General features: G+C 35.8%; 1 protein-coding gene across 6 annotated transcripts in view; it reads right to left on the bottom strand.

Moving 5' to 3' along the window:
- The window catches only part of prkcbb (protein kinase C, beta b), a 137169-nt gene that overhangs the window by 47479 nt on the left and 74348 nt on the right, over positions 1 to 15342 (bottom strand). For all 6 annotated transcript variants that reach the window (XM_077213015.1, XM_077213014.1, XM_077213013.1 and 3 more), the window contains 3 exons: positions 14752 to 14908; positions 14477 to 14611; positions 10229 to 10325 (listed from right to left, as the gene is read on the bottom strand). In XM_077213015.1, the coding sequence (XP_077069130.1) occupies positions 10229 to 10325; positions 14477 to 14611; positions 14752 to 14908 (389 nt within the window). The remainder of the gene's footprint in view (positions 1 to 10228; positions 10326 to 14476; positions 14612 to 14751; positions 14909 to 15342) is intronic.

Raw genomic sequence — 15342 nt, 5'->3', positions numbered from 1 at the left:
AAAATGTAGTGGGTAATGTGTATGACACAATAAGAATCAATAAATACCGATTAATTAAAAAGAAGTAAAATATTAGCCGATAACTGATACAGTAACGATCAGGCTTGTGCACAATTCAGAATTGAATTGAGAATGACTCCTAAATTCCAATTCAATTCTTGAATTTGAATTGATGTCAAAAACAGGATCTAGAATTACAATTCGAATTTGAATTAAAGGAAGCAGAATTGCAATTCAAAACAAATTTTAAGAAATTCATATAGATATTTTAAGTGAAGTGTTTAACAATGAAGCTTTACAGTATATGTCAGATATGATTGCATTACATATTCTATAAATGATATTAGTTTGAACTGCTTGTACAGATTACATTAACAGGAAATATTTTCCCCCAGCAATGAATGTTAAAAGCTCTAGTCACAGAACAAATAATTAAGTTTGATTTATTGTAATTGTAATTTTGTGGAACATGATAGAACATGACTCCCAGAATTACTTTAGTAAATCTTTAGAAGAAAAAAAAAAACAATTTTAGGTGGACATTTGTTTATATATATATATATATATATATATATATATATATATATATATATATATATATATTAGAACAAAATGTATACAGGGTTGAGGAGTGAGTTAACTGTAATGAAATTATGTTATTGAATTACAAAATGAATGTAATTGTATTAAGTTGTATTACTGAGGTAAAATTTTTAATTTAATTAGTTACTAATCAAATTAAAAGGAAATTGATTTACATTGATAAAGTAATCCAAATAAAATAATCCAAACCACATTTATAATGGGTAACTTATAACAGTAAGCAATTACATTTCCAAAGTAACCTTCCTAACACTGAATGTATGTGAGATTCAACATATTCTTTCTGTTGTGTGAGTAGGGTGACCACCCGTCACGCTTTGTGTTGTACCGCACAGCATTTTCACCTCTTGTCCCCCACGTCGCATATTGAGAAAATGTCCCGCATTTTTATCAGTCTGTTTGTTTTTAATGATCATATTAAGAAAATGTGCATGCGTTCTTTTGCCTTTTTAAGAAAGCATTTTATTTATTCTTTTTGCGCCGTAGTTTTTCACCTATATTTAACAGCGCTTAGTCAGAAGTACAAATACAACAGCCGTTTTTAAAATCATATCCAATGGTTGAAAAGAAAGGAGTAAACACGGTCACTAGTAGGTTGTCAATCAAAATGTTGAGCGGTGATTCGTTCCATGTGTTCCCTGTCAGAAAACAAATTGATAATTCGGTAAATTAAATTTAATCTAACAGAATTTATCAATTTATTGCCTGCTGTAGTTGTTTTAATTCACATCCTTTCTAAAAATATGAAAGTGTTTGGTGTAATATATTCTTAATATATAAGGCTGTCAATAAACTAATTTCATGTTGTTTTATATTTTATTTGTTCATTATTTATTTTGTTGGATTTTAGTTGGACTTAGTCAGAACCGTTTCCTATCTCAATTTTTTGAGATAGGAATTTTGGGTTTTCATGAGCTGTATGCCAAAATCATCAGTATTAAAACAATAAAAGACCTGAAATATTTCAGTTGGTGTGCAATGAATCTAAAATATATGAAAATTTAATTTGTATCATTACATTATGGAAAATAATTAACTTTATCAATAATTTTTTGAGAAGTATATATATATATACACACAGTATTGATGATACCAATAAAGTAAATATTATTTATAGAATATATAATTACTGAAAAATATTGGCTTACTGCATAACAAATAGGGCACCCATATATTATCTATCCCTACAGAAAAAAAAAATTTTATTAGGACATTTACTATGTTTATTCAAAGCTAAACATATATACTACAAGACATTTTTCACTAGAAAGTCGCAGCATTTCCATAAAATGTCCACTTGCGAGCCACGCTTCAAACTTGTTTGAAATCTAGCCGTCTTGTCTTCATAAATGTGCAACGACTGAGAGCGCAGCAATGACTAAAGGCTAATGAAACAGTGAAAGAGCGAGGCAGCGAGGCACTGTGAAGAGTGAGCAAATAAATAAATAAAACAAAAAACAACAGCTCCATGTCTCCCCAAGCGCCGTCTCATCTATATTTCTTGTCTTTTTCAAATTTTTTCCTGGTCATTTGCTGGTCTCCACAATGATTTCAGGTTCTACCCTTGTGGGCAAAACCTCAAGGGTAGACCACGCACACGCACATAAGAACGAGCCACAGCCTGACATGACTGACATCCCTTGTTTGTTTTTATCTGTTGATGTTACGGAATTTCTTAAGCAGGTCTATTCATCACATCCTTGCTAAATCTGTCAAATACATGATTCAGCAAACGCCGGGTAAACCTGTCACCCAGACTGCAGATGAAGCACATTTTGGCTATTGTGTGCATGTGTGAAAGAGACAGCATGTATCTTTAATACAAAGAGATATATTAAATATGTCTTTGGCAGCATTTGTAAAACAGCTCTAAAGTGTTTGTTAGACACAGCGGAAGTGGGTGTGTGTCTGTTAAACTGTGGCGGTTTGTGCATGTGTGTCTCACTCTCCCTGGGTGAACGTTTAGTTTCTGGCAGTGATCTCGCTGCCCAAGCTGGAATGCTAGGGAATGACAGACGGCCTGTGTAAATGTCTGTGGTTCCCTCTGTATTAAGTGTGTGTGCGGTCACAGGCCATAGTCATTAGGCCCGGTCGGCTGCAGGCTGAGGGGAAATGTACTGCCGATTTCCTTGTTCACCAACTTTCTCCTTCACAGTCCACTGAGAACTGATCCATTATCTACAGCTGTGAGCCCATCACACCTACAGCAGCCTAGCAACAGGTCACGCGCACGCACGCACACACACACACACACACACACACACACACACACACACACACACACACACACACACACACACACACACACACACACACACACACACACACACACACACACACACACACACACACACACACACACACACACGCTAATACCACCTTAAATGCTCTAAAAGCTTTTTTCATTCACAACACGTTTGCATAGCACTTGGGGCCAGACACAAAACACAACAGTGTGGCAAAATTCCTCACTTACTTTGCTTTTTTTACGCACTATTTTAACTGGAATTTCTCATTTTCCAATTCGGGAAAAAATATTTAAACATACATAAAACAAGATAAATTTAGTGCATTAACTAACGTTAACAATCACAACTTTTGATTTCAATAATGTATTAGTAAATGTTGAAATTTACATTATTTAAATGTTTAATTAATATTTAAACACATAAATGTTTTATTTTAATATTTAAACATACATAAAACAAGATCAATTTACTTAGGAAGCAAAGTACATTATATATTAAGACTTTTGTATTGGTTAACTACTTTAGCATGAATTCAGAACAAACAAGACTTCTACAGCTTTTATTAAGCAAAATAATGTTAATTTCAACATTTACTAATACATTATTGAAATCAAAAGTTGTGTTTGTTAACGTTAGTTAATATACTGTGTACGAACATTAACAAACAATGAAAGGCTACATTTGTATTATTAACAAAGATTAATAAACAGGTAAAACGTTTTGTTCATTGTTAGTTCATGTTAGTTAATACATTAACTAATGCTAACTAATGAAACATTGTTGTGTAACCAACTATTTATTTAAATGTTTTATTTTCATATTTATTTAAATATCTGTCTGCACTATAAAAATGTTTTAATTAAATAAATGTATCTATTATTTTAATAATTATTTATTTAAATGTCTGTCTGTCTATCTTTTTTTAGAAATTTGTTTAAATATCTGTTTTATACAAACATTTAAATGTTTGTTTATTTGAATATTTGTCTCTTTTTTAAATATTTAAATATCTATTTTATATAAATATATTTAAATAGCTATCTGCATTTTTAAAAAATACATTTAATTAAATATATTTATGTATTATTTGAATATTTATTTATTTAATACATTTATTTACTAATAATCGATGGGGCAGAACTGACAGAAAACTATAGGAGGAAACTTATATCTAATCTCAGAAAAACTCGCACACTAAACGACACTACAAATGTTTTTGTTTTTTGTCTTTTTTTATTTGCTAATTTATGCAATGCACACGCATTTCTTAAATTACACATGCCACTAACATGATGTGATGAACAAGATGTGAGTGTAATTAAAACCATGCTGAGCTTATTTCAATTCAGACACCTTTTCAATCATTCCAAATGAATTTCTGCATGTCCCTCACTTTCCCCATGATTTCACAGTTATTTACCAGCGGAATGAATGTGTAGGATTGCCTGGGTCCCCTCGGCCCATCCCACACGCTCCTGTCTCTCCTGCCCTCTCTCTCGAAGCCTCTTGGAGTACATTCAATTTTAATTTCCAAACTGCTGCCATATTGTGAGGCTGGCATGCAGCTCAGTCTAGCATAGAATTCCATTAACCCAGTCCCTACTGTTCAGACGCCACACTTCACACTGTCCCTGCAGCAAACATGGACCGGCTGCCCAGCACTCAGCCTCACTCACACATCTCGGCCTCTTTTTCTACCAAATAAAACCAAAATTCTGTCATTATTTACTCGCCCTTGTGTTGCTCCAAACCTGTATGACTGACTTTCTTCTGTAGAACATAAAGTGAGATATTTAGAATATTGTACCGGCTGCTCTGTTTAATACAATTACAATGAATGGGGACTGGAACCCTCGGAAGCATCATAAAAGTGGACCACATAACTCAAGTGATATATTCTGAATAACTAAATTAAAATAGTTGAAAACCTTGGCCAAAACTGCCCTGGGCTCTTGATAATTAATATAGAAACTGTGCTTTAGAGTCAGATCTTTTCAATGAATCTATTCATTGAGTTAATTTGACTGATTTGTTCACAAATTGAACTGATTTGTTTTGTGAGTTTAACTCACTGACTCAACATTCCAGTTAACAGCTCATTGGATTTTCAGTCAATTTTTTACATTTAATTCATGGGCCAGAACTGACAGAAAACGATAGAAGGGATGTTATCTGCAAATTATTGCTCTGCTCTTTGGGTACATCTGGAAACGTTACAGTTAACAGCTCATTGGAGGAGAGGACTGTCAGTGAATGACATGTCATATACCACTTTTATGATCCGTTTACAATGCGTTTGCATCCTTTTTAAAGCTTAAAGGTTCCAGAGCCCATTCATTGTAATTGCCTGGAAAAGACCATGCAGCAAATTCTTTCATCCCACAAGGGGGAAAAAAGAATACATGCTCGTATAAATATGAGGGTGAGTAAATGATGACAAAATCTTTATTTGTGGCTGAACAATCCCTCTAACCTCCATAGCTGATCTCTCACTGGTTCGGTAGGTCTGATTTGTAGATCTGTGGGTAGGGACATGTGACCTCTGGGGAAAAGCCATTTGAGAAGCTCTATCTCTCAGCCAAAACCACGAGTTGAGTGGCGCCATTGATCTCTGCTAACACACACACACCATACATGCACACAGAAAACGCTCTCCACCTCCTCCTCCATCGATTGCTGGGCGTGAACGAGCGATTAGCTCTATATCCAGCTAAGAGCCTCATCACTGGACTAAGGCAGTGTTTCTTTCTTTTGTAAAAGCAAAAATCTCAGCCATATTCTGCACAGCAGTAAAACCCATCCACACACACTCTCACAGACATACAGCAACAAACGCTCTGCCCCACGACCCAGTGATGACAACTTTCATTTGTCTGATCCAGAATGGACAGGATGGATGCAAGGAAGGAGGAAAGAGAGAATGGGAAGGGAGGGATAAAAAACGAAAAGGAGACAAATGCTAATGTGGGTAGATTTCCACTGTGCTGAATGCGTCGCTTTCGCCGTGGTTCACTGCACACAAATACAGTCATTTCTGCGCAGCAGTGTGGAGAGTAGAGTGAGAAAGAGAGGAATAAAAGAAAGAAAGTAATTTGTTCATAGTGGTGAGATGGGAGGGAGGTGGCCACATCCTGACAGGTCAAATTACAGGTGAATAAAAGTTGAGGAGATGCTATCAACAGGATAGCGGCTATAAGGTGAGACGACTTAACAGTTCTGATTACACCTCTGACACACACACATATAAACAGAAATGCATCCACAAAAGATAGCATCGTACAGAAGTACTAGAGTTTCCATACAGGGATGAAAGGCTTGGGGAAGAGTTCACCAAAATTAGCAATGCTCAGCTGTTTTCAAAATACTAATTTATAACTCAGAAGTATTCTCAGAAGACCCTATTTGGGATTCAACATATTTTTTTTTAGTAGCCAAAAAAAATGTTTAGTTAATTATTCCTGCTTTTTATTTTTTAATTAGTGACGAAATTAATGATTAAAATTACTGATTAAATTTATGGTTAAAATTTTTTTATAGAGCTGAAAATGAATGAAATGAAAATGAAAATGATTTGCTTCCCAAATGTATTTATTGGTGATATTGGTGAACGGAAAATGAATTATATCTACTAAGTATATTTACTATATCTATAAATATATCACACTTTTTTTCACAAAGCCTTTAAGTGCAAATAAAGTGCAAATAATAAACATAATTAAAATTATTGTTTAGTTCCTAGTGTACTTAGTTCTTATTATTTAGTGTACATTTACACTGTCCTTAAAAGTTTGGACACCCCCTATAAGTTTAAAAGTGGGGTTTTGGATAATATCAACATACAATTCTTATACTCTTGGTGTCAATTAATTAAAGTGACTAGCCATTACCCTTGAATACCAGAAATAAAGATTTTGATAACATAACACAACATAACATGGATATCACTCAATTATTTTTCGGTTCTCAAGACAATTTTTTATTTAACGAAATGTGTTTTCATAGTTTTGTGTTGTTCAGTATCAATACAAAATCATCACAAAATGATGAGGATTGATATGCTGATGCTGATCCAAAATCTAACACGCTGGTAACCTTAATCTGTTTGTCCTAATAAATAAATTAAAATAAATGATCTAACATTTAATATATAGTCCCTAAAGCAGCTTAGTTAGTGACTTTTTGTATAGTAACTTTACTAACAGTGCTTAAACTTAAATTAAGAAGTGGCAGCTTGGCAAAGCTTCAAAGTAATTAGTGTTAGAATTGTTTCTTTTTTAATAATGTAATGGATTCAGATTCAAAAAATCTTTTAAAAAGAGCGTCACGCTATTGATCCCTGGGCAAGTAGTCTATAGGAACATTCGTATCCATTTAAAACAGGAGTTGATCCAAAACAAGTGTGAGATGAGTCATTTCCCTGTCTCTGTTTTCATGCTGAGCCAAATCTGGCTATAACTCACGACACGGGAACAAAAGTTGACATGAGGCTACAGCTCCGAGCGTTGAGAGATGAGGGTGTTCTGGTCCTACAGCACAGGAACAGGAGTGACCGTCTCTGTGTTACTGACACGGATCCTGAGGGAGGCCTGGCGGTCAGTCTGTCTGTGTGTGTGTGTGTGTGTGTGTGTGTGTGTGATGGAGCTGCTGGCAGGTAGCCTGATGCAGACCGGCCCTTAATGAGCTCAATATGAGCACCAACAGGCCAATGCTTCATCTGCCCCCTCCACCTTTCAGCAGAAACCCTATAGAGAGGAACTGACTCGCTTGCCGTTCCTACATCTCCAATCATGATACTCTCAAATACAGCCTAAGCATTTCCCCGTCACAACCATTCACAGTCTCCAAGCATGCTGGGAATGCAGGGTCATTTATTCTCAGCCAGCAACAGTCGAACAACATAGATCTGAACAAGACACCAGATGTGATGCTAATCTAAGACAGAATTGCTCTAAAGCTAGTGAGCAGCTACAGAGCCATCACAGACAACACAAAGCCTGCTCCATAATTCCCAAACAACTTAATTATGCTGCATTCTAAGTAGAAGTTCCAGTTTATATAAAAAAAATTTGCGATATGTAAACATAATTATAAATTATTATTACTGTTATGATTATTGTCATTATGATTATTATTACAATTGTTGTTATTATGCAATATAATCAGTAAGTTATTAAAAACATTCATTTGAGTGTTCATTTGTCTACGTATATAGACAGTAGGACATGATGCTATGAGGAATCTGTTCATATCATTTAAAATAGTTTATATAATAACAATGATAATCATAATCATCATCATCTTCAACTTTATAAACATAATCTTCTTCGCCATATAAACTGTAAATAATATTTAAAAATGTTTCCAATATGTAAAAATAAATAAATTGATATTAATGTTGTTATTATTATTTCGTAAAAATTTAACCATTAAGTTCCTAAAAGAGTGTTAACATTTGTCAACAGACAGTAGGAAGTGAAGCAACTAGGTTTCGAAATTAGTAAGTCTAAGTTCAATACAATAATAATAATAAACAAGATAATAATAATAATTATTATTATTATTATTATTTGCAATATGTAAAAACAAATAAATTGTTATTATTAATGTTATTAATATTTTTGCATGAATGTAATGATGTACTAAAAATAAGAGTTTGTTCAAATTTGTCTACGGCCCTGTCCCAAATTGCACACTTCATATGCACTCACGGTTTTGTGAATTACAATGTCCGCAACGTGATTGTGAAGTCCACAAGACCATAGGGTGCCCCCTTTTGATATTTTAGGTTACAGAAGGGTGCTCGCAAACAGTCAATATGCGCCCTCAATGCGCACTTTTGCCAACCAAGCTGTTTTTCCACAGCAGACTTCTACCTGACAGTCAAAGCGGCGTTACGTCATGAAAGTGTGGACTCAGAGGGAGACCGCGAGTGTTTAGGCTGCCATTTGGGAGGACGGGGCCTATATAGACAGTGGGATGTGAGGCTACAAGGTTTTGAAATGAGCAAGTCTTAATCTATATAAATTGCAATTTATAAAATGATATGACGCTGCTCAACAGGTTTTGAAATTAATCAACATACCTCACAATCTCAGAGCACAAAAGCAGAGAGACAAAAAAGATAAAGAGAGAGGGGGAAAAAAAGACTTAAACAGTTGTGTTTTTTCCTCCATGATGTGTGAAATGCCAGCCATCAGGTGAGCGACAGATTGACCATTTCTCACATTTTGCATTATGCATCACACCACTGTAGGAAAACTGCCAGCTCAGACACACACGCTCAGACACACACACACACGCTAAACCGCACATTGGGCTGTTCATAAATAATACCATCATGCACTGCGTCCACAGCTGGGTCTGCTCGCGGGACTGTCTGAATTATGCAGAGACCTGCACAGCCTATGCCCCACACACACACACACACACACACACACACACACACACACACACACACACACACACACACACACACACACACACACACACACACACACACACACACACACACACACACGCATGCCACACGCATCACATGCACGCACCAATAGGCACAAACCAACTGTCAAAACCATTTTCACCTATCAACTTATTGGGAAACATGTCTGAACTACTAACTACTGTATGCTCTAAAAAAATTTGAAGGAAACCAGAGGAAAGGGGACTTTAAAAATGTGCCTGAATCAGTCTGTGGAGAAAAAAAGCCCATGGATCAGGAGCTTCGTGCAGGTACCTCTCAGTCAGCTCCATTCTGTATTCAAATTGGGACGTGCGGACCAGAATGCAGGTTGACATGAGTGTGATTACTTTGGGAGGAAGCTGGGATTTGCCAATGTGTTATTTGTGCCAGATTTGTCAGTGAGTGATATATGCTTCATGCACAAAGACCTCTCTCTTTTTCACCTGCTTGCACCCAGTTCGGAGTGTCAAAATCAACATAAAATCAAAACTGGCCCCATTTTCTTCTTTTTTTCAATTCTGGTCTTATTAGGCACGATTCCAGCATATGTTATTCAAATAAAAATGTGTGCCTTCACAATCATTTGCCAAAATATAATAATTTTTTCCTCTTACTTTTTAAGCCCTCCTCCAACAGTCTGACTCCATTCAGTTAACACCCACTTTTCATAATTCAACAAACACACAATTAATAAAATCAAGTCCCACTCTACATTTATTTATTTTCATGTTAGATTGAATTATGAATATAAAATGAGTTATGAAGTTTCAGGTTGACTTTAAACCAATGAAGAATACTATTCTACTACCCCCATCGCCCCCATATTGATCCACACACACACAGACACACAGACACACACACACACACACACTCTGGCACAGTCCAAAAAAGCAGGTGAACCAATACACACGCTCACCTCAAACTTCTGCCGGAATTCCTCATTGCCTTCTTCTCCCTCGGCTGGAACAGGTACGTTGAAGTACTCTCCCTCTTCCTGACTGAGCAGCTTAAACCTGCATGTATGTGTGTGTGTTTGACAGACAGAAAATAAGGCACATTTAGATTAGTGCAGGATCTCTGCAGAATCACATATGGTTCAGCAACAGACATTAAATCCTCCTCTGATAATGGCTCCATCTGGCCACTATTGGAATTGGGTACTGCTCACGTGCTTCCTGAAACGGCACATTTTGCAAAATGACCTCAGCTCATTTAAACCATTCATACGCTTATAGTTTCCCTCTCAGCAGGGACGACCTTGACTATGATCAAGTGTGGAGAGGAATCCAACCGGTTTGAGCTGCCCCCAAACAGCTTTCAAACGTCTGAGGGACAGCGTGATACCCCGTCTCATATTTAGCTCTTCTAACATCTGTGCTCCCAGATAGCAGAAAATCAGCTTCCTGTTTAACGGTGTGAGGTGACCATTGCTGGGTTTTGCTACTGATGTGATAGGAGGCCCTGTGTTTGTCTTGCCTGTGGTTTGCGCGGGTGTGTGTTTTGTGTTTATGACTGGAGATGAGTCATGACTGCAGTGCTCTCCCACTACACTTCTTCCTACCACATCTAGACCTCCAGAGGCTTTAGTGTGTGTGAGCGTCGTCTTCACATTCATAGAAATAGGAAAGAGCATGAGAATGGCAGTTAGCATGAAATGAAATGACGTGGATCGTTTTTCTTATAGCTCAAGTAATATGATACATGCATATATTAATTTACTTTATTAATATTATTATTTTATTTATTAGGTTATTATATATTTGTTATGTTACTTCTGTTCACCAAAGGCTGCATTTATTTGATCAAAAATTCAGTAAAAACAGTAATATTGTGAAATATGACAACTTAAAATAAAAAACAGAAATTTTGCTGCTAAAGAAACATTTATTATTATGATCAATGTTGAAAACAGTTGTGCTGTTTAATTATTATTTATAGAAACTATAATACAAATGTCTTTTCTGTCACTTTTGATCAATTTAATTCATCCTTGTTGAATAAAAGTATAAGAATATGAATAAAAAGTGAAACAAAATTTGCATTGTGGTAAGTTTTTTTTTTAATTATGAAGGTTTTTGCATCTTTGGTATACTGAGACACCAGTTTTACTGTTTCCAAGTTATACTTTATCTTTTAATATTAATTAATCATGAGAACAGGTTTGAATACAGCTGAAATGTCAATGATTTAATGTGAAGATGCAATTAGAAATAAAATGTATCAAATGTATTTAAACAATTAATATTATCAATAGCCCATTGATTAGCAACTTATCTACATAAAGGTTTAAAAAAATTATAATAATACGTTTTATTTATATAGCGCCTTTCCAGGGCTCAAGGACCCTTTACAATGAACAAGCAACAATAATGGCAATGGACGATGATAACAAACAAAACAACAGTAGGTAGATGAGAGTAAAAGTGCAGTAAAGGAGAATTATGTAGACAGGGCAGCATACAGCAGAATACAATCAGACACAACGAAATGTAGTACAAATTAAGAATGGTGACATTCAGAAAATAAGTGAGTTTTGAGCATAGTTTTAAATTCACAAATAGTATTAACACAAAAGAGTGTTATATATTATTTAGAATATAATATAATATAATATAGAAAATAAAACATTACTGTATTCACCTCTACAAATTTTGCATTTGGCCAATTTCATAATGCTTTTAGTGAATAAAATGTTACCGTAGTTCATTGTACAAAATTTACAATATACAAGTACTGTTGTATCAGAAACAGCAAGTGATTGGACAATCAAAATGATTTATTGGTTTAATATCCTGTAAAACAAAATAACCAAAAAAACTAGCCCTGTTCTCATACTCCATCCACTAGCAAATATGAATGAGTGTTGCGACGAGACAGTGACAGCTCTGACAAAGAGATTGTGATCATGTGGATCTGTCCTGACTGAAGGTAAACTGGGGAGCAGAAACGTCGCCTCTAATCTGACACTCTGTGCTTTGATGTCAGGTGGCAGCAATCAGCCATCGAAGTCACATAGAGGCTCATTACTGCTCTGAAACGGCCTTACAAAACACATACACACATCTCATCAAACCATCCAGTAAAAGTCGCATCAGGAAAGCTAAACAAAGGGTGCGTCTCAATCAGCTCCCTGGTTCAGTAGTAAGGACAATGATCAGGAAGTCGGCCATTTTAAGGGCTATCTCAATTGCAAAATCGTTTCCCTAATACATTCGCTCCCTAAAAAGTCACACAATGCACTGCGAAAACCATCCTCATAATGCTCCCTTAATGGAAGTTCTGAAGCACGAAACATAAATCACATGACATGGGCCAACTTACTGCACATAATGATATCCAATAGATGTTTTTTAAAAATCCAAACAATTTTTTAAGCATAAACATACATCGTTGAGCCGGTAATTAACATAATCTAGCAAACATTTACAATTGTTTTACTGCTGAAACGTTGCACGTATATGTAACAAACATTTATCAAGCAAGTATTTATCATAATGTGCTTTGAATAACATTAAAACATTTTTTTGGAAAGATATCAGTTCTGCTGTAAATACCAGTAGTGTTGTTGTACAATGAGGACGTTGCCATGTCGCCAGAAATAGAGTCATCAGTGTCCCAATGTGTAGTGAGCCAGCGTCCTTACTGTCCTTACCAGAGTCTGAATTCATGTACACGATATACTGATTCACGACCTAGGAAGCTAAAGAGCTTATTGAGACACACCCACAGAGAGAGGAGACACTAAAAAAGGGAAACAAAAACATAAAACTAGTCAACCTCACTAATCGATCACTTGTTGTTGTTTTTTTGCCATTGGGACCAAATCCTACTGGTCAATAATTTTATGTTCTAAAACTGTCTTTCAAACATTCTATTGAAGTGGACATTCTATTTTTTTTAAAACATATTTTACATTGTTGCAACACCTGTCAATAACGCTCTGTTTAGTTCCTGTCTCTATGAATCCCCTCCTTCCAAAAAAAAAAAGTGTGTTGTGATCGGTCAAACGCTTTAAGCTTGTTTTAGAAATATCACACTCCATAACCGCGAGTTTTAACACACTAACTCAAATCAATTGGAACAACTACTTTTGTAATTTTTTAGTTATTCAGAAATAGTGCTGAGGTCCAACTAAAGATATACATAAGTATATTTGATTGATTTAGGTACACTTTAAATATCTTGCATTTAAAGACTGATATTATATAGAGATACTATCCTTACTAATAGTGATATTAAACACATTTCAGGCTTAAAATTGAATGTGCATAAAATAAATGTGCATTGTGCAATAAAGAAGTACTCCAAATAAAGTTTAATTATAATTTTTATATCAGTAAGTCTCAAGTGATATGTCAGTAAATACTATGTATGTATGTATATATAATATAATATGTATATATATATATATATATATATATATATATATATATATATATATATATTTATTTAGTACTGAACAATGACAAATAAAAGGTCCCTTGTAAAGGGATATCATAATCGTGTGTCCCTGGCTTTTAAAAGTCTGAAAAAGCCCTACTGCAGACATTAATAAATTTGTAGCGTAATCTTAACGTTTACACAACCTTTACATAATGCTATCCCATAATCATGGTCATGGAACATTATCTGTTAGGTGAGAAAAAACTACTAGATACTTCAATCTCTAGATACTTGTACTGAATAAGACAATAGGCTACAGTACAAGAAAAAAAGACTGACAGAGAGAGAACATGAAGAAGAGAGCAAAGATTTAATGTGGATCTGACCTTTGTCATTTAACTCAATTCTGTCACATTACCTGCACATTTAAGCATTCACAGGGGCTCATGCAGATTCAAAAATACACAGACCCTAGCTGACACGCCAGGCATTTAAAGGTGTTCGAGCAGGGACGGGAATGTGTGTGAGCGGAAAACAGGAGTGGAGAGCTCTTAGATGAAGAGCTGAGGACTTCTGAAAGAGCAATAGTCTTCAAATCCAGAGGAGATGACTGAACCAGTTAGATGTGTATGGACTGTTGCACGTCTGTGAAATCCTATGATATCCTATGCGGTTTAGCGGACGCAAACTTTTTAATATTAGTGAGTACACAATCTATTTGCCCCTCAGGGACTTCCTCATTTCCACAGATGTATATGTGTGTGTCAGCAGGCTTTCTCACCATCCGTTCACTCCTTGCTTCTGAAGCTCCGAGATGCCGAAAGACAGAGAGCCCATAAAGTCGTTCCGGCTGGTCAAGTCCCAGTCCCAGATCTCCACAGACAGCCTGCGGTCCTTGTCAGACTCCTTCAGATTACTGTTAGACACAGAGCGCAGGAGGGAGGAGGACAGAGACGGCGAGAGACGGTGACAAAGAAATCAAGCTGAACATTTGATTTTGCATTTCCAAGACAAACAAATTACTGATCTTTTGGCTGTGCCACTAAGCTTCCTTACAATGTGAAGGTCTCGTTCCATGTGGGATTCAGGCAGCACTTGATGGTCTTGGTCTTCTGTTTGCTCTCACTCTTGGGGTCAGGGATGAGTTTTAGCTTGACATAGGGGTCAGATAGGCCATTCGGGTCCATGGGCACCAGGTTCTTCGCTTCCTTAACTGTAATGTAGAAATACAGGATACATCACGGACACGTAAGAACCTAAAGACCAAGATTTCAGTACTTTAACTTTTCTTAGTGTGCAATTAATGCAGCAGAGTGAATCTTAATGTTAAATCAAGAGTTATTACAGTTTGTGTCAGTTACGTTGCAACTTTCTGTTGGAGTTTTGATCAATAAATATCACATCTTAAGCATTGTTAATGTTTTTGGAGTTCAGCAGAACTGACATAAACATGCATTATTTATAATGCAAAGTTATCTTCCTGCCTTCCAATACTGTTCATGTCCAGGTTTAAGTAGCATTTCATTTGTTGGACAAACTGAAAAACTGGAGCCTTCTCTCAAAGAGTCACTGTTGAGTCTGAAGAAGGCATCATGTTTGTGTACAAACTGATTTAATGATGCATCTTGTTCATTAACAAGGAACCGC

Source organism: Siphateles boraxobius, unplaced genomic scaffold (assembly GCF_051911475.1).
Source record: "Siphateles boraxobius isolate OS27281-9 unplaced genomic scaffold, OSU_SipBor_1 66, whole genome shotgun sequence".
Lineage (NCBI taxonomy): Eukaryota > Metazoa > Chordata > Actinopteri > Cypriniformes > Leuciscidae > Siphateles > Siphateles boraxobius.
This window is presented reverse-complemented; position numbering and strand designations above follow the sequence as displayed.